This window comes from Argopecten irradians, chromosome 1, assembly GCF_041381155.1.
Source record: "Argopecten irradians isolate NY chromosome 1, Ai_NY, whole genome shotgun sequence".
In the NCBI taxonomy this organism is placed as follows: domain Eukaryota; kingdom Metazoa; phylum Mollusca; class Bivalvia; order Pectinida; family Pectinidae; genus Argopecten; species Argopecten irradians.
Window position 1 is genome coordinate 57,641,930 of NC_091134.1, and position 21,232 is coordinate 57,663,161.

Consider the following 21,232-nt stretch of genomic DNA (forward strand, 5'->3'; position numbering starts at 1 on the left):
ACTATTCCCAATCATTGTGCATGGTTTGCCAAACATATGTCAAGAGGTTCCCTAACGCGTGACTGTTGTAGAGCATGTTTATCAAACTCGAGTTAGTTAAATTTCAAATTTAAAAAAAACACGAAGTTTTAAGCAAGTGTCTTTTTAAAAATTGAATATTACCTATCGAGAATTTAGATAAACATGATAAACAAATATCACGCGTTTGGGAACTTGTTTTTCCCATAACTGTAACTCTATAGTTATACCGTGGTGACCATTTTCTCGTCTTCAGTCAGGGAAACTTACTTCCATATAATGTGTAATGATATCTTTCCACCATAAAATATAGTGCCTAAATAGACAGCCAATAGTATGTTGTTTAATGCTTTGAAGAGGCAACTACCTGTTATAGAGTAAATACAGTTTAAAAAAGAAAATCCGCCCGAAAGTAGCCCGAATTTGAAAGCCAATCGGAATCAGAGGCGCAATAGAGTGTGTAAACTTATGTTATGGAATTTATCACATGGTTTGTTCATTGTGAAACACTTTCATAGTTATGGAATAAATGGCATTTATGCATTTTTTTTATAAATAATTCAACATTAAATATTTGAATGTTGAAATCAACCTTTGCCCAAGTAAAGTAATGAAACAAAATATATTTTTAGCAATGAAACATTTTCTGACATTTCTTGTCAATATAGCGCAATACAATGCCTATGAATACCGTTTACGTCATGTCAAGATTATTTGATATATATCTTTTATTGTCACCAAATTAAATCCGTTAATCTTGATTTAATTTTGTATTTCGCAATGAACATATTCAATGGTGACTTATAATGGTGACCTCGCAATTATCTTTACTGCTGGTGTACACAGGATGGTCGAATCTTGATGTGATAACTTCGGTTGTCGTTCTTGGTTGACGTTATGGTTAGTATGTGTCACTTCTCTTTGTACTATCACCAAAGACATAACACCAGCTGTGTATATATCTACTAACCTGTTATTCTGTATCACAACCACTTTGAATTAGGAAAGGAAAACGGACGGAATACTATATCAAGATACAATGATAAAGAAGAAAATGCATTTACCTTACCTTAATAATTGATATGGCATCAAAAATGTCTTTTGTTATTGATTTGCAATATTTATAAGGATATTGAATACCTATGTGAAATTCTCATTCAGTAAATACATCAATTTCATTAATTATTGTTTATCAGCAAGCGCTATTTTTTCAGAAAAGAATATTTGTTTTTATCAGTAGGTCTTCCTTTACCGAGTTTTTGTCTATGGGTCGGACACAACGACTGTAGTAAAAATTGCATCGTTTACATAGATAATACCGGCAACAACCCTGTATATCCGCACACGCTCATGGAGTGGGTAAAATATGATATCGATTACTTTTTCGAGCACTCAATACTTCCCGAGTAAAGAAGAATATTAATATTGGATTACCTTTTATCCCATGTTATTTTATATTATAAGCATTACATAATAATCCATTCAAACTTGTGAAATTTAGACTTAAATTCTACATGGAGAATATTGCTCCTTTTATGAAAATAAATAAGCAAGGTAGCATATTCCCGATTAATTTCAAATGTAGAAAAAAACATATTTTCTCGTTAGTACCTTGCATTTAGAGAAGAGGTATCATGTACATACATATAGTGTAAGTGTAAGTTTCGCTTATTTTTGATATAAATATCACACAACATTTAACCTCAGGCATAACTGTGCGTGAATCATTATACCTTTATAGTTACCAATGTATATTAGTATTGTATATCATTAAAAGTATGTAAAATCAGCGCACCACATCAGTTATAAGAATGAATCATACTACAATCACAAGCAATTTACACGTATTTGGTTGATTTATTTTTCCTGATATGTTTGAGACTGGGGAAACCTTGGTTGGAATGTTATAGCCGTGATGTTTTGTAGAGTACAGCATAAAATATTTCGAGAGGACAAAATTATTGTTAGAAAAGTTCAAATACATATGTTTATCGGCACCGCAGAGCGTACTTAAACATCGACTATGGTTCACTGCCTCCGAAACGCGTGCCGGCTACATATGCAATTTGCATCATTTTGTAATTAACTCAGGTAAACGATCGCTCAACTGTCTACCAGTGATTGATTGGTTTATATTAAAATGCAGAAATGTTTTGACTTGAGCGTCGTAAGGTAAAAATGAAACCAACAACAACAAAAGCCCTTAAATATTAATATATTAAACGATAAACTTTAATCTGAACTTACTATTTAGCCGTGTAGTTGAAGTCAATCTGGCCACTTTCTCTGATTATATCTTCAGTTTGCTCTCTTTGTGACTGCAATAAAGTCGAGAGAGCACCTGCCTCGAATTTCATTACCAGTCGGTGAACTGACACAATGTACGTAATACTATTTCGACATACTATTAGACACAGATAACAAAAAATAACTTCGTGTACTAAAATATAAGCCAAAATATGATGAAAATGAACGCATAATACTCGAAAAGAGTGGTCGTTTACCATTTCATTTGATTTTTAGATTATTCACTGTGCAAGTGCAAATAAAAAAAATCGTTATTTAATTTGTCAATCGCAGCATCAAAAATGGACCAGTGAAAACGTAGGCCGTGTTGTGTGTGTGTGTTAAATCAGAATGAAAAAAATGGATAGCAATAATACAAGTTATTATAGATGTATTGATGTATCTAGTATGAAAACAATATACAGAAAATCAAAAGATATTCTTTTGATTTTGTGTTTATAACATTAAATTGAACATGAAAACTTGAGTGCATTTATGTCCACATGTTTATAATATGGAAATCTTAGTGTGTTTTTGTCTATGTGCCTTTACTTGTTGATGTTTATCACGCAGATTTTGTTGGTTTAACATTTTTAAGTGTGTGTGGTCTCGTTAACGCTATGATTTCCTATATCGGTCGCTTCTGTGTTCTTAAACACATCAGTAAATATCAGTACACATCCTTTATTAACAATTTTCAACTTAGTTTGCAACATTATATAAGATGTAAATATTACCTGCTTATTCCATATCATAGTAAATAATGTGTTTTGTAAAATGCAGTTATATGATATTTTACTATTGAAACATATGTTATATGTCGAAATGAAAATTTTATTCTGCCAGAATTTCCAAACTTAAATCTTTGTATATTTCATTATGTATAAAACCTAGTTCGACAACGGAAAGCATTTACCCACTGTAAAAAATCGTGTCAGCACATCGAACATCTTTTATGTTAATGACAGATCCAAGTGTGTCGGAGATGTAGCGTCTTCAGCTTCATTGGCGATGCCAGAAGCACTGATTTTGTTCAAATCCGATAAAACGCTAGAGCTGAAATATTCTATGTTGTCCTCTTCCGATTTGTTTTGCATAGGTACAGTTTGTATCTGTGTATCTTGATTTAGCTATTTATCCATTAAAGGGCCACTACCTTTCCGAAACGGCTTTTAATTTAAAAAAAAAGGAATGTAAAACGAGATCAATAATTTTGTAGAGTCGCAGAAGTTATTAACTATACGTTTACTAGCACACTTATCATCACCTTCAGAACTGTTTAATTAAAATAAATAAATTGTAATTTTCATAACGCGGGTCGTTTTATGTTTCCCGCCGTCGTCCTAAATGCCGCGCGGTAGTTGACTATCACTGCGCCAGACGGCAAAACAGCGAAATGAATCTCCACTGTTATCGTACATTAGACAGGAAATCTTGCATATGTTTGGTGTTGTAACCTCATCTTAAGCCATCGATATATATTTTCTTTTGTTATTAATGTTTTTAAGAAACCTTTAAATTTTGCTCCGGAAAGGTAGTGGGCCTTTAAGAATATTTGTGCAATAGGAAAGAGACTATACTTCGTCAGGAGGAGTCAACCATATAAAATCCCAGTTAGAGTGCAACGTACAATGTTCATGCATTCATGTAAAAAGGTTTCCACAATCACCATGACGTTTCGCTTACATTTGAAAAGAATGGATTCTTATTTGAAATAAATGGAGTATAAAGATGTTCTTGACATCAACTGTCCTGTATTAAAATATGAATGAAAGTTTGAAATAAATCTATCTTTTTGTTCATTTGATAGTCGGCTTCTAGTATTTATTATTTACACACACAAGGTTAACTGTTAAATATTGTCATTACTAAAAGGATGATAATGATATCTAAATGTAGATTTCTACCACACATTTGTGGTATATACGTAATGCTTACTATCTTAAACGTGAACGGCACGATAATTCTCCTATTTGAATTACAATGATACCTAACAATATCAAGATAGTATATTAAACATGGCATTGATTCCGGATATATACCATACTAATAGAAAGTAGTCCATTTCACTGCGCGTCAATGTCTAAGACCTAATGTTTTATACATCTGTTGAATGATTTATTTTGATGAGATACTTTGCATCTCAATCGATATTCACGTGTAGTTTAAACGTAAACAACAAATTGAAATTTATATAGGTCCTTGTGTATTCTATTTCGTTGTTCAACAGTATTGCTAAAATAATGAATAATTCATATTTAATGAATTAGTTGAACTCATTTGCATTAGAATAAAATTAATGTTCGTAGTTTGTTCTCCACTATAAACTGTATGATCGAGTTTTGAGAATTTCCTATGCTTCTATCGTTGCAATAGAAAATGAAACTATACACAACAAAGTAATTGAATTTAATCCTTAGTCGGGCATGAGGGGGTCTATCACATTACCATTGAATTAACTATCAATTCAGTTTACATTTATTGATGAGGGGGTCTATAACATTACCATTAAATTCACTATCAATTCAGTTTACGTTTATTGATGAGGGGGTCTATCACATTACCATTGAATTCACTATCAATTCAGTTTACATTTATTGATGAGGGGATCTATCACATTACCATTGAATTCACTATCAATTCAGTTTACATTTATTGATGAGGGGGTCTATCACATTACCATTGAATTCACTATCAATTCAGTTTACATTTATTGATGAGGGGATCTATCACGTTACCATTGAATTCACTATCAATTCAGTTTACATTTATTGATGAGGGGGTCTATCACATTACCATTGAATTCACTATCAATTCAGTTTACATTTATTGATGAGGGGGTCTATCACATTTGAATTCACTATCAATGCAGTTTACATTTATTGATGAGGGGATCTATCACATTACCATTGAATTCACTATTAATTCAGTTTACGTTTATTGATGAGGGGGTCTATCACATTACCATTGAATTCACTATCAATTCAGTTTACATTTATTGATGAGGGGGTCTATCACATTACCATTGAATTCACTATCAATTCAGTTTACATTTATTGATGAGGGGTCTATCACATTACCATTGAATTCACTATCAATTCAGTTTACGTTTATTGATGAGGGGATCTATCACATTACCATTGAATTCACTATCAATTCAGTTTACGTTTATTGCCTTCTTGGTTTTCCTAATATGATAATGTTAGGTAATAGATTACTTCAAAAAAAGATAACATTATTCATTAGATACATTATTCTAATCCATCGCATTTTTGCTAGTTTTATTTTTGTGTGCTAACATTGATAATGATGCTACAACACATAGTAAATCTACAAAAAAGAATAATAAACTAATGATAGAATGTATTTTCTTCATAGAGTGAAGGTAATCATTTTTGATGATGTGTATTTATGATGATATCGTTCGTTACTTAAACGCTAACGTTATTAAAAATAATGTAATTTTGAGAATGTCAGCTGCAGTTAATGGGTTCCTCTCGTATAAACACTCCCCCTTCTCATCATACAAATGATGAATAGTGGAATCAACAATTATGGTGTGGTAAAATGTCCATAGATACTGTTGTATCTATTCCTGTAGTACTAACACATGCGACTATACCACTATTTCATCGATATCGAGTGGTAGATACCATACATACATTGTATGAGATATTAAAAGACGTCTGTTTTTTTGTTCCATGTTTTTTAACCTTCGTCTTTGAGAAACAATGTATACTATTTTTTAAGTCAGTGGTTATAGATAACCAGGACCAAGAATGTTACCAATTTCGATATTAACTCAATTATCATTCGTTCTGATTTCCATTGCTTAAGCCATAATAAATTATATTCTTAATGGTCGAACTGAAATTTACAATGACTGTCGGCATTTTGGGATTAAGCTGCCTTAAGTGTAAAAAATGATGGGGGCGTCTATGTGTATTTATATACGTTTTTATGTGTATTGTATAGCTCTTCAGCCATCAAACACATGCCTATAAAGATAGCTTTATATTTGTCAGGATGACAAGACGCACAATGCAGGTTTTAATGTTCCTGCTAGTTGTACAAATCATATACCTTTCTGAGTGGGAGGTCACGAATTCTTACTGTTAAGCCTATTAGCTTGAACCCTTGAAAATAAGCCTTTTTCGAGAGTAGATTGTTCTGCGACATCTATTCCCTACACATGGTTTCATACTAAATATGCTGGTACATCCTTTGATCAATGACAATACAAGAAAGGAATACAACAAAAATCACTACTAATTGAAAATGATATTCCTAATTTTTGCTTCGCCACACACGGCGGTCAAATGAACCTGGATCATATAAAGCAGATCTTCAGAAGATTCTTTTTAATGTGTGACTCTATACCCGGGTCATATCGCTATCCATTGATGGGGTGTGATTCCTGACCCCAGGCGCTCTAAGCTTAATAAGCCTGACGCGACATCTCTAAGAATAATTATTAGGATATATATAGCAACATAATATACAGTCACTCGCTAAACTCAACCAGTAAGAATACTAGTAACTTCAAGTTATTCAATATATATATTATACTTATAGAGTATGAATAACACGGATTTACCGTCATATCAGGAGAATGTTTGATAAATATGTGGGACGGTAATAAGCATGGCCTGACCTCGCCGTGGATGTGGGCTCTCTGATTTTGAGCCGATAGCTGTTCAGTAATTACCGCTGATAGCGGTCAGTCACGTTGACCCATGGTTTGCTATTTGTCGTCGTTTAAGAAAAGAATGACCACCACAATAGGATTTAGTAATAGCGATAGTAAAGATGACAAGTCAAATGTCCCAATTCATACCATTCCCACGCTTCACGGAAAAAACTGATGCCTGCATCACTACGTGTCTATCGGCCGAGGCTTGACCCCTGTCCAAGTTCAGCCACAATAGCTAGAGATGACCAGGAGAAGAAGTTTACACGGGTAAATAACACGTTGGCCAAGAGGTTTGTGCCTGTAGTATTTGTCCGGTGGAGACATAATTTCTTACCCCCGTTGAACCTCAGTCATATCCGGTCCTTCTCAGGAATGAATGAAAGAATATATGAATGAAAGGGTAGAAGGTATATTAGACACCTTGTAATTAGGGTCCAGACATGGTCCCTAGGGAACTTTCATGAAATAGAAAACCCAATTGGTGATAGTAGACATCATCAAACTCTGACGACAGACAGAGACAACACAATGTAGGATAGCTTGCATTTCCTTTTCTATCAAACAGTGCATATAAATGCTTTTGTCATACAAAATGTACGTATTGTATATGTGAGCCATATATTTATATAAATCCTGTTTTGAGATGTATAAATTATTTTCATTGCTTTTCAACGTCATTTTTAAACTACACAAGGAAAGTTTGAAAACAAATATATACACAAGGAAAGTTTGAAAACAAATATAAAGTCATCCGTTCGATGGGTATCCATACAAACCAGACAGAGTTCGAATGAGAAATATAAATGACTTCTCCAAGAGTATTGCAGTGGGAACAAACCTCAACCAGTTTTCTAAAACGACCTGGTAATAAAGCATATCATACAGGTCTACAAAGCATAATCGATTTCCTAAATCGATCTCGAAGTTAAATGTTATCTTCTGTAAATAACTGAATGAAATCGACAGACTGATTTGTGTTAATAGTAAGTACACCATATGGATCCTTCTTCGCTGTTGTTGTTTTACATTGAGTGACCCGTCCCTGAATTATCACACTTAACACGTTCTCATGTCCCTCATTGCAAGAGAACACTAAATCAATGATACCAAATCAACACAAACACACATTTGCCATTTTGTTCTTATGTTTCCGAGATTTTATTTACTTATACTAAAATTTCATCACGATTCTTAATCCATATGCGAATTGATTTATCCAAAGCATTTGACACTAAAAAACGCTCAAATTAAAATTATTTACATATCAACCCACAAATTTCCAATATGTCTAGCTATAACGGTAGCTTTAAAGTCAAAACCTTAAGTCCCTTTATTCGATTCAACACATTACCTGTGAAGGGTATTTACTGCCGATACCCTGTCGTCCGCCACAAATATACCATTGATCGAAAGGAATTAACCTTTGTTTCTACCTGATCCAAGGGATATATTGCGATTGATCTTGTGGGTTTTCCATTCTTAGATATAATGCACTGCCTTCTTTTATCTTTACCTGTGACGAGCATTACTGGAAGGTCGCTTTATGATCATATCCCTGTTGCCATGTGCTGGACTATTAATCATGACGAGAGTCATAATTATTATGAAGCCAGTAGACATTTAGTTTGATATTTTCATGAAGGAAATAAAATGGGTTCATTTTCTTACTATTCATAACCTTGGTCACAACACTGTCCATAGACCTTTTTGTTCTTAACAGCATTTACTGTTCATAATACATACAATTAACATTCCATTAGTAACTCTCACTCTTTTTCGACAGAGGTTGATTATTTCCACTCTCGATATTTACTTAACACATATTCAATAATTATAAACCACATAAAAGCACCATTGTATGGAAAGGACACTAATATTAACTGAACTATAACACACAGGACAATTTTTAGAACATTATGTTTATTTGAATACATTTTCAAAGCTGTATTCATGAGTGAGTGCATCTTGGACGTATGTGGTATCGTTTTGAGAACTTGTTGTATATTCATAATATGTCTTCCTGTGATAACAAAAAACAAGAGTCTGCTTTAAAGTGTTGCCTCAATGAATCAAACATTCAATACAACCAACAGCAGACTGATACCGGTAAAAATATACAAAAATACAAGCATGTGTTCCACTCCATATATTCTGAAAACTCGAGTAGCATCTTTACACAATGTGATGTCTCATCCGAAGGACATAACCCATGATTCTATAGAGCAGTGACTTGCAGCATGATTTGATCACGTTTATAGTAGCATGTTCAACATTGGAAAGAAGCAAGTACTTCAATAATACAGGGACTCTTTGATCAACATTTGCATCCAATACCGACTTATAATCAACACGGTCTCTAAACGACAAAAAAGATATCATAAATAAGTTAACAAAGAGATCAATTGTACGTGGAATTCTCTTCTAGTTGGGGGTTTCAAATTTCAATCTGAATTGTTCCGATAAGCATTATTCCTTCTTAACTGCCTAATGACTCTGTTTCGTTGTCGGGGAAAATCGAACACAGAAAGTGACGGCTAACTATGCAGACTATCCAATACTATAACATTTACCTGATACCGGTACACCATTCCATCCTTTGAAAACAAAATCATGTTCAATCAAGCCAGATTAAAAGGTACGTAGTGGTAATTTAAACAAATTATAGGCCATCATATAGGAAGATTTGTTCGCCTATTGGTAGGGGATAATGCCAATACACCTATCGAGAGAGACATAAAACAAGTGAATTAGATAAATAATTCAAAGTTTGCAACTAGTATTGATGATTAAGTTTGCATGTCTGAAACAATTTGTAGTGATATGCTTTAGTGTCCTCTGTTTGTATTTATATCAAGTTGAGGATACTGGCCAGTTTTGTTAGGAAACTGACCATGGTCAGGCGCTGTGGGTGGCTAAGGATGTCAATCCACTTAACTGGTCAGTTGGTAGACACTGACCCTACCTGGAAATCAGATATACATATTTTTTGTCAATTATATACTGAAAATTATGGACGGACCTATGTAGAATAACATTTACGTGTGATTATAATGAACACAGAAATCAATCCGCATGCAAGTGTGATTAGTCTTCAAAGGAAACACCTTCAACAGACGACGGAATGTTATTTGAATTTGGGAAAAAATAGCAATTTTACAATCATGACATATCCTTGTTAAATGTCACTAAGGTGGTATTTACACGTTTAAAGTGTGAAAGAGAAAGCTTGATTGGAATAAAGATAAACGTAGGTCAGGAAAATATTTACAGAGAAAACGTGTTAAATGAGAGCAAACTACCTAGAATGACCTTTTAGATATGCTGCTTATTCTGTAAACATGTTCCTTGTTTCTTAATGGTATGGAAAGCTGCATTCTAAGCAGCTTTGTTATTTCTAATCCATTGATTGCATTTGTTTTATTGTCTCACCAAGAAAAGACAAATCACGATGACGTAGTTAAAATCTTAGAGCTAATAAATTTCATTTTTGATGAGTATCATGAATAAAACATATTAAGCATAATCAATGATTAGATCATTAGTAATTTAGTAAAATAGAGAGAGGATAACTGAAACAATAATGGACATCGATCCAGCTTCTTCGAAGAATATAACGTTGCCCTGTTTCATCCATGAAACACGTTATACAAGTTTGGGTCAAACCCGTTATAAGTGGCACGTTAGGTCCGATTAATACAGGTAATGTTACCTTTGACTTTACAAATATATTAATTTTGCTTCATCATTCCAAATACATGAATGCGATAACAATGGATGCCTTACGGTCGTGTGTTATATTTATTTCCAGTTTTGTATTCTTGACAAAAGTTCAAGTTAAGCAGTAATCTCAAACTCAGGTACAGTTATGCGGGATCAAGAACGAAACACTTTATTTTAAAAAGCTATTAAATGGGTTTTTGACTGACAATATAAAATCGGGAATATTGTGAATTTCTGGGTATTATGATGCTCCGTGTCATATTCTTTCAATATTAAGTCTTAAACGAGACAAATAGCTCAATTATCTTCCTATTATCCATAATATTATTGATAAATCGTGCTACTGATTATGTCGTCCAAATCCGTACAAACAGGGTCACGGTAATGCCTATCCCTTATAAACATTTAGTTTCACCTTTATCCAAAACGTATTCACGAAGGTGATATTTTATTAACTGGTTTGAGATTTTATGCAATCTCATTTCACTTATTACCTTTTATGCTTTAGATATAATTAAATGTTTAGCTTTACCGACATCAGGGTATTGAATTTTTTATCTAGTCCTTGCGGAAATCTTCTTAACTTACACTGGTAATCCCTCTAGAAAACCTGGCCGATAACTGTTATTTATATAGGTCCTGACAACCTCACACCGACCCATCCAAGCAGTATTAGATTGGATATTGAAGAGAGGAGCTCATAAAATTTTTCCTTGAGATAAAATAAAATCTTTTTAAGCCACTTGATTAAGCTCTGTGCAAACTTGAAACTGTCAATAAATTGTCATTTGTTTGGGCCCGTGCCTCGCTGATATTAGATTTGTGGTTGAACGTGGCTCTATTCCACAAGTAATTTAAAAATCAGACAGAAAAAAATCTTAATCGTTCTTTTAGATGTCGGTTACATCGACGTTGTGGGTAATGTTTGCTATAGGAACGTGTACATAGTGGAATTTATTGTTGATGTTAGGGCTATCCACTACAGACCTCACATGGATTGTCAGGTTAGAGGATGTTCGCTCTTAACTATAACTAAAAGAAAGGTTTCTTCTGGACGGCACGACCGAATACTTAGGTGTCTCATCCCGCATCAGCCGTAAATCATGTCCTACAAATTACTACCTTCCGCGCTATAGTCTGTTGGCTCTGAAAAACAAATTGTATCAAATGTTTCTCCTGCTTTAGAGTTTTGCGTCTAAGCGACCCGTTTGATAACAAAGGGAAGATGCATTGAAGCCCAGGATACGACTGTATCAAATGCTTCTATAACTACCGCCCTTATGCATTTCACAGGTTCGGTTTTCGCCTTTCCATTTTTGTGATTTTCTTTTAGATACTTCTGCTGCTGTTAACCTGTCGTGTAGAGATCATAAAATGAAATCCGTCCGTGTCAGGTGAGTGTCGACTAGGTGGCTCTATATGTATCAATTTTACATCACCACCCATCAGCATACCTAACATCTAACACTAGGTATACTCCGCCTATGCTATACAACTATAACATACGCAAATACACCTTTACAAAACACAAACTATAGTATGACATACATGACTATTTTCGAAGTAGTTTAATAACATTATAAATACATTAAATAGGTCATTGTGCTTGTTACTATCCCCAACATAGTATGTGAAGTTTAACGTATTATAACCTAGATCGAGTACTATGTCGGTAATTTTTTTAAAAGTTTCGCCGTTTAGTAGTTCCCTAATATATGGAGTTATCGCCCATTAATAGTTCGTCTGTTTTGTAATTAAGGTGTTGTTTTAGCTGATTCAACACATCTTAATTTTTCCTGGTTAACATTGCATACATAACCGTTTCAAAATTTGAATTAGTTTCTCCTAAATAATATACATATTGTTGATTGGATACGTTCGTAGCTAGATACCTCAGATAGAGACGTGGTTCACTTGTTTGAAAAAAACCACCCACCCCCCCCACACACACTTCTTAAATTTTAGATATACGTCTGCTACTAGTACAGTAGTGCTATTTCAGTAGAAGCATTTTTGTGAGAAAATCGATATTTAATGGGATATATATTAACGTAACATCACCTTATTTAAAAGTTGATCATTTAAATTCAATCTGTTTCTCCTGGATCTCTTTGCGACATTTATAAGAGGGCGGACAAAGCGCATCTGACAAAAGACCGTTACAACTGTATTCTTACCAATTCAATTCACTTTCCACCCCAAATGTACCATTTAATGACGAATAGATATCTTTTGGTGAAGTTCTGATGTACTTTTAGGCTTCAGTTCATTTATATCAATTTGAAATGTCATCATATTCTTTTGCTTGTTTGGTAACCCAAAAGAGTTACAGGGCCACTTAGACGTGTGTCCACAATCAGATAAAATACAACTATCCAAGGTCCATATTTAAACTAATTTATTTTCAATTTAAGATTTATTATGAATTTCCTTACCAATGCACACCTATATATTATGATGTATCTTCCTATTCAATTTCTATGAAAAGTGAAAGTACGGCCAGCCACAGGCAGCATTGAAAAACTACTTACCTGATAACTTTCCAAAAGAAAATTAGCATTTATATTTCTTTCTGTCACTTCATTTCATTTTATCGATTTTAAACCCTAACCAACATAATTTCTCCATATTCATTCTAATTTACGTCCATTTACAACTTGTCCAATGATTATTGCTACTTATTATGAAGATGTTATCAGTTTTCAACTATATGAACTCCAATTCAACGACATATCCACCCATAATGAATACTTAGTTCTCTATGACCCAATATTTATAGATCGGGGTATAAATTGGTCTTGGAGAGATGAGTTGAGTCAGGATGCGGTTTTATTAAATAATTCCAATAAGACTGTCTCTTCATTCAGAATTTGGACTGGGATATCAGTATTAAACAAACTTACTTGTTATCAATAAATCAACTATCGAAATCATACAGCGTTTTTACATAAAATCTGGCTATTCCATTAATAATGACGAAAAACCTGTACAAAAACCAAGACTCATTCATTAACTTGGAACTTTAACAATATGGACAAATTGTTTCCTGTTATTTATTCCAGTGCTGTTCACAAAAAATGACTCTTACTGACAAAATAAAGACCCTTTGATTGTCAGGACAAAATAATGTGAAAAACTCCATAAAGCACATAAAACAAATAATAATAATAAACAGGTTTCCTAACTCAAAATAAATTGAATTAATGCCATACAAGACACAAAATATAGATTTCTACATAAACTTTCAAAGACAGATAAATAGAACCAAACATTTCAGAAGAATTAACATTCACGGCTTTATCGACACTCACAAATTGAATAACATGTTATAAGGAATTGATTATCAAAATAAAGAATAATAACTCAAACAAGTTTCCAGTGAGTTTACCATCCAGTATCATTTGAAAAAAGTAATGTCTTTAAAACACAACCTGTGGGAAAGCAATGAGGAGTCACTTGCAACAATCATCGATGGACTGCTTACAACTTCAAGTTGCATTAATCAAGGTCGAAATCTAGTGTTCACACATTTCTGACAGAAGTGTTGTTGAAAACCCTAATATGCTTGATGGGGTAAATTAGAATTAATGTTAAATTATATTGTGATCACACGAAATGTATAAATACATCTTACAAATAAATGTTGTTCACATAGATCATATATAAATACAAATACATCTATGTATGTTGATAAATGAAAACTAAATAATTAAGAATAGCTTAATAATTTAAAAAGTGTTATTTTTTAAGATAACAAGGCTTTGTACAACTTATAACAGGACCGCATACATGACCTACGTGACCTCACTCCGTGACTTGCTTCCGAGGAAGGTGAAGATAAAAGACGGATGACGAGGTCCTCCATTCCAGCCTAGTGGCACACGTCCTACTCCGGGGTATGGCAGGCCGGTACAATAGAAGATATCCTCGCTCGTTTAATTGTGGTATTTCTGCAGCCAGAAGCGCCATCTTTCCGGATCACCAACCAGTCAGACTTAATCGGATCAGACGAAAAATGCGTAGGGATCCTCATCATATAAAGTCGCTTACAGCATCGCAATCAGCAATAACTTTTCAATACCCAGTCCCCGACATCATTGCAAATCAAAATTATCATACTTTAATGCTTTGGTGAAAACATTATGAATGTAATCAAATGACCTCCAGTTTAATTTAAATATCATTATACTATATTGAAACAAATACAGATTACTTGAAGATAATCTTGTCTATAGACTAGAACTTTCTTTAAACTTCACAATATTAATTAACTCTCTGAAAAATTGGTTATTGGAAAGTAGAGATATCAGCGCTCGGCTGTTCAAAAGACAATCAGCTTAATCACGTGATTAGTGAAACTTTAATTTCTCATTCGCTACAAATCAGCAAGTAAGAATTGAGTTCCTACGAGTTAACATTAGTTAGTAAAGCTAGTATTTCAGAAAATTAGCCTAGTCAACCTTTGAGCATCTGGGCTCATATGGATTGATGCTAACCACATTGATGGTGACTGAATTAAGAGACAACCAGATTAGTGCAACTGACTAACATATTAGTGGTGACTGACTAACATATTAGTGGTGACTGACTAACATATTAGTGGTGACTGACTAACATAGTGGTGACTGACTTACATATTAGTGGTGACTGACTAACATATTAGTGGTGACTGACTAACATATTAGTGGTGACTGACTAACATAGTGGTGACTGACTAACATATTAGTGGTGACTGACTAACATAGTGGTGACTGACTAACATTTTAGTGGTGACTGACTAAAAGAATTAGTGGTGACTGACTTACATATTAGTGGTGACTGACTAACATATTAGTGGTGACTGACTAACAGAATTAGTTGTGACTGGATAGAGGGATCATTTAATTTAAGGTGACTGGATATCGACACAAGCAGATACGAGATATGTAATAAGAAATGACTGGATATTTTGACAATCATATTAATGGTGACTAGTTAATAACAACACAATATAAATGATGACTGAATTATGAGACAATTAGGTCACAACAAGTAGGTTCTTGATATTGGACCTGTCACATTAATTGTGACTGAATTGTTGGCACAACATATTAATGGTGACAAGATAGCAAGATAACGAGATTAGTGACTGCATATGGGCAAAATTTGTTGAGAAATGACTTGATAGCTGATCCAACGGATAGCTGACTAGATACAGTAATGGAAAGTGAAGCTAACGGATTAAAGGTGACTTCATTATGGGATAACCGGATTAGTAGAGACTGGGTAGTGGTGCAACCAGATTACTGGTGACTGAAGTGGGACAACCCGATTAGTGGTGGCTGAAGTGGGACAACCAGATTAGTGGTGACTGAAGTGGGACAACCAGATTAGTGGTGACTGAAGTGGGACAACCAGATTAGTGGTGTCTGAAGTGAGACAACCAGTTTTGTTATGACTGAAGTGGAACAACCCGATTAGCGCTGACCGAAGTGGGACAACCAGATTAGTGGTGACTGAAGTGGGACAACCAGTTTAGTGATGACTGGGTTATTGAGCTATCGGATATGTTGAGTAGTAGGGAAAGCAGATTGGTGGTGACTAGATGCATGGTCTACGTGAGTAGTGGTGACAAGAACAATTCAGAATACTTGTCTATCAGCACGCTTGTAACTCATCACTTGTTTGTGTGTGTATTTAACGTGTAGTAATGTTACCAAAATGTTACAAAACTGTCAATTGCAATCTTGTTTGATGCATCGACATTGCAGACCATACGATGATTCATCTGACTCAATGAGCATGCATGTCAAGTTTATACTGTGTATGTAATACTTTAAAAGACCTATCTACGTTGATACGATTAACCAATCGGCAGCAGGAATATACAACAAAACAAGTCGATGACGGAAATAAAAATAATCAAATTCAATCTGAATTCCATTTAAAATAAATTTGTTTATACCACACACGGCATTTTTATATCGGTTCTTTTTTCAAATTACTCAAAGTTACATTTGCAACGTGAAAGATTATTAAAATAGCTGTGTGGTATTATGCTTTTATTATTGATAAACAGTTTTCGGTAATAGTAAACATACGTAAACTAAGTAAATCGGGTTGTTTTTATACATGAAAATACAAAAAAAAAAAAAAAAAATAGAAGGGGAGGCGAGTGTTAAATAATGGAAAAATATTCTTCTGTCCCGAAAGAAAGTTACTGGATTTAACAGAGGGAAGAAACCCAGAAACCTAAATTTCAGGACGACACACACACACAGGTAAGCGTCGCGCTCTCTCTTGTCGCCGTTATCGTAGAGAGCTCTTCAGCCTTGCACAGGTAAACACTAGAGAACCGTTTGGGATAGTAAAGTCTCTTTCCCTCTGATAGCCATGTTTATATAAAATCTACGATGTGTGTTAGAACACCTATAACTAAAGTTTAGAACTTCACAGATTCAGCTATATGTGTATACATACCATCTCCAGCGGGCCATTGACTATCGTTATGAGATTTCCGCAAAATGTGTACACACGTTGAAGTTAGAAGGTTAGCTAACTGTTTTCTTGATAATGTAAGATAGACGGTATTTTATACAGTGTGACCGTTCAACGTTTATCGGAGAGGGTATCTCTGATTTTAAAGATTGAAAATCTCCTTGTAGTAACTGTTATCAAACAATATCATGTTCAAATATTGGACATATCGGCTTTCAGATTTAATTGACAAAACCGTTTTGTCTGCGTCTCTGAGGTGTTAACCCCTTTTTCGTTAAATATGTGACAATTCGTGATGGTGAGTTGTTGAATGAAATTGATAGCCTACTTGAGCACGTTCACAAAGTTTCTTTGTTGTGCAATCACAGAAACTATATTCCTTTTAACACATGTATTCACCGGAAAACACTTCCATGTCTGTTAAGACACTATCAAATAATTTTACCAGTTTTACCTTCAAAATCTTTTGTAAAACATACTTTCATGCTAATTTAACAAAATTAGAACTCAAAGAAATTCGTTAAACTTCAACTTGGCATTTTATTGACAACAAATTTGTTATTTATGCACATATACATACCTTCGCAAAAATAAAAAAAATATCATTTATGATATCTACAAATATACATGTTGATTTGAGATCTTATCTCATTGACAAAATAATACACATTTTGTTAAAAAATGTCATTAACATTTTTATAAATACAACGTACAATTGTGAATAATTTTGGAAGCACTGTTTACAAAACTGCTGCATAACGTTCAGATAAATATTTTAAACAAAACATTCCTACATTTCTTTTGGCGGATGAAATTGTAATGATGTTGAAAAGCTTTCATTCAAATGATTGGCTGCATATAAATATATAAAAATGAAAACGTTAACTGGTATTTACTATTTTAAAGTAAATTGAACACATTTCATAAAAAGTATAAAATTGTTACATTCGTATGGTATTGAACACATCATAGGCGGTAAAGATTTATCATACACGAATAATAAATTTTGAATTGAACACATTTACCGGCGGTTAAAAATGCAATATAAAAAGATATATATAAATGTACTTTAAAATAAGTACACTGAAGAAAACTTCAAATACCGTGTCGAGCACTAGCATGCATTCTCTTGCATAAAATAATTCTTGCATATAATTCATATCAAACAATGTAAATAGATTTATAAATATTTTCATTAAAAGAACAAGTCACACAGGTCAACATTACACAAAAGTCACTGCCGTAAAAAGCCTATACGAGCACTGCATTCTGAAATATCCGGGCGCTGTACACTCGACAGTGAAGTCCTCGGTCTGTCATCTTCTATCTCGAACAAAACTTCACTATCACGGAAGAATCACATTAATTTGTTTTGTCTTTCTTCATAAGAATTATAACACTTTCAGGAATATTGAGACATAGTGACGTCACAACGGTCATCCCGTGGGCCAGTCATCGCCCCATGGCCGGGCGGCGTTCCCCTCATGGGCAGACAGGGAGGCAAGGTTTCTCCGGCTAGCATCATGTTAGCTGACATCTCCTGGAAAACATTATAGTAAGATATATTTAAAATTTTAAAAATGAAAAGTTGTTTTCTAATTAACATTTTATAATTTTAAAAATCAATAATAATCAATAAATATGAAAAATATAATTTCTGTAAATATTACACCAAACATATGAAAACAAGTTTTGCATACTATTAGCATTGTATGAATCGTTATATGTATGCATGTACTGCTTTCCAATATATCACAAAAATACCCAAAGAAATTTTAATCATATCTTATTATGGACTATCAAATCCCCCTAATGTGGATAGAAGATAAAACTGCATTGGGCCTGTACTGTAGAATCATTCGTGAAGACTACTCCAGCGAGCGTAAATACACATTGATAATACATGTAAAAATAGCGCTACCTTGAAATACATAGAGAAATTTACCTTGATCTTTTCATTCGATGTTTCACGTGAACCATGAACCTAGGTCTGGGAGCTCTTCCTCCTCCGAGCTAAACGATTCTGATATGGCGTCGGATGAGAGGCTTGGTGCTGGTGAGTTCTGCGAGGAACAACTCACTGTTGGACTGGGCACAAAACTATGGATGCCGTTACTGTTTTGTAATGAAGCACAGAAATTGCTCAAGTTATCATTGCCCTGTAAAGAGTTTGCACTTTGAGAGAGAGCTGCACATAAGCTGCTTAAACTGTTGCTATCTTGGAGACTTGCAGAGAAACTATTACTGCCATTGTTACTACTAGCATCGCTATCTTGTCCATCCATATCCATGTCAAGGAAAGTCTGTGGCGAAGCTGGCTCTGTTGTTTCAGAGGATAACATCTGTTGAAGATATCGTATATAATTTGATGCTGCTTTCAAAGTGTCCACTTTACTCATTTTCTTATTTTTCTTGCCGCTGGGCACATGTTCTCTGAGAGTTTCAAATCCCATATTGACCATTTTCACACGATTCCTTTCCCGTTCATTGCGCCTTGCTACAGCGGCTGGTTGTGGCCGAGGAAGTATGTGATGGAGACCAGTGTTATCAGTTCTTCTCTTGCATCGCAAAGCTTCAGGTTCCCTTGGTGCCGAGGGGTCGGGTTTTTTCCCCAACTGTCTTGTGGCTTGTACTTGTTGTGCTACAGTTGTAGCTCTAACTAGAATATAAGGTCCACTCATCTGAAAGGCGTCCCCCGTGGACCCGGAGAGTCCCTGTATAGGCACAAGGCTGATAGTAGTTGTCATAATGATATAAGTTTGTCGTAGGTAAAACACGTATTAGAAACAGTCGCCTGTTGGCTCGTGTCTCTCGCGTGGGTACGTAGAAATATGGCTCGTGCCCGTTCACACCGTCCACATCGATCTAGGCTTCTCAGAAGTATGTTTGTTCTTGTTCCCACCTTTTAGGTAGGGTATTTAAATACCTGACTAGGATTTTAAGCTCCGCCCACTCGCGAGCATGACCACGCCCGCAGTGCAATTATGGCAATGAATCCGTGTCAATCATCACTTTGTCGGACTTGGGACACGTGTCTGAGACCTCAAAGCTCGGTACGACGAGATTTTAAATTGACACAAAAGATCTGAAGTCCCCCATGCATAACCGAAGCGGGCCACAGGTAGGGTGATTACAGTAGATTCCGGCTAATGTCTAACCGCTATAATCACGTCGCTCTCTCGCTATCTCTCTTAACCCATGACGAATCACAATAATGCTATTTCAAAATAAGCATTTTTGTACATATTTCTTTTGCAAAAAGAAATTTGTCGTAGAAACCAAACAGACATGCAAAAGATATAAAACATGGCAAACTGCAAATATTGCCACATTACAGCGTACTTGTATGATATTCTGTAATGTTACTCCATTCTTTAAGATAATACATTTTTAGAAATTTCTGAAATTCAAATCCTCGGCTAAGTAGACACGTGCTGATGTCGAGGAGAAGGTTGAAATGACGCTCTATAAACAAAAGTAAACCATGTGTATAAGGTCCTCTATATAGTGTTACATCAGTCCCCACACATCTATCATTACAGAGTCAGTGTAAATCACGACAAAAATGGGGCATTGTCTATCTGTGTCCCGTGGCAAATAAAAATGTTTTATTGTTCTTTTCTGATCGCGATTTCCCCTGAGACATTACCAATGGGAAATTGAACAAGTCAAGTTGACGATACATTCTAGTTTATTTTAATGTCGACGGCAACAAGATTATAAAGAATGAAATGCCACCTGTTGCATACGGCTAATAGATATTGGCATGTTACATGGCAAAAAGAAAATAAAAGCTATACACACCTGAAATGTTTTTATCTATACTTGCACCTGAAATCCCCCGTAACCGTAACTGCTGAATAATAGTGAATGGTGATATTAACTCATGTTTTAAATTCCGGTGAGAGTTTTATTTAAATTTTGCTGAAAGTTATAATATCAAATTGTAAAGATAGATTGTCACCGAATCATTATTTACGAAAAAAAAACAGCCCTGACCTTTGAGCTGGCAGCCATTTAGTGTAGGACTGCAATGCA

The 21,232-nt window shown here is 34.5% G+C and overlaps 1 protein-coding gene across 1 annotated transcript; it reads right to left on the reverse strand.

Moving 5' to 3' along the window:
* Positions 1-17,731: 17,731 nt before the first annotated feature.
* Positions 17,732-20,097, reverse strand: LOC138335043 (achaete-scute homolog 1b-like). The gene is made up of 2 exons (XM_069283946.1): positions 19,140-20,097; positions 17,732-18,734 (listed from the first exon to the last, which is right to left on the reverse strand). The coding sequence occupies exon 1, from the start codon at positions 19,939-19,941 to the stop codon at positions 19,162-19,164; it is 780 nt and encodes a 259-aa protein (XP_069140047.1). The 5' UTR covers positions 19,942-20,097; the 3' UTR covers positions 17,732-18,734; positions 19,140-19,161.
* Between the last annotated feature and the right edge of the window lie 1,135 nt (positions 20,098-21,232).

What these genes read in the sequence shown, in the direction of transcription:
- LOC138335043 (XM_069283946.1), bottom strand. Translation starts at nt 19,941, where the DNA reads ATGACAACTACTATCAGCCTTGTGCCTATACAGGGACTCTCCGGGTCC.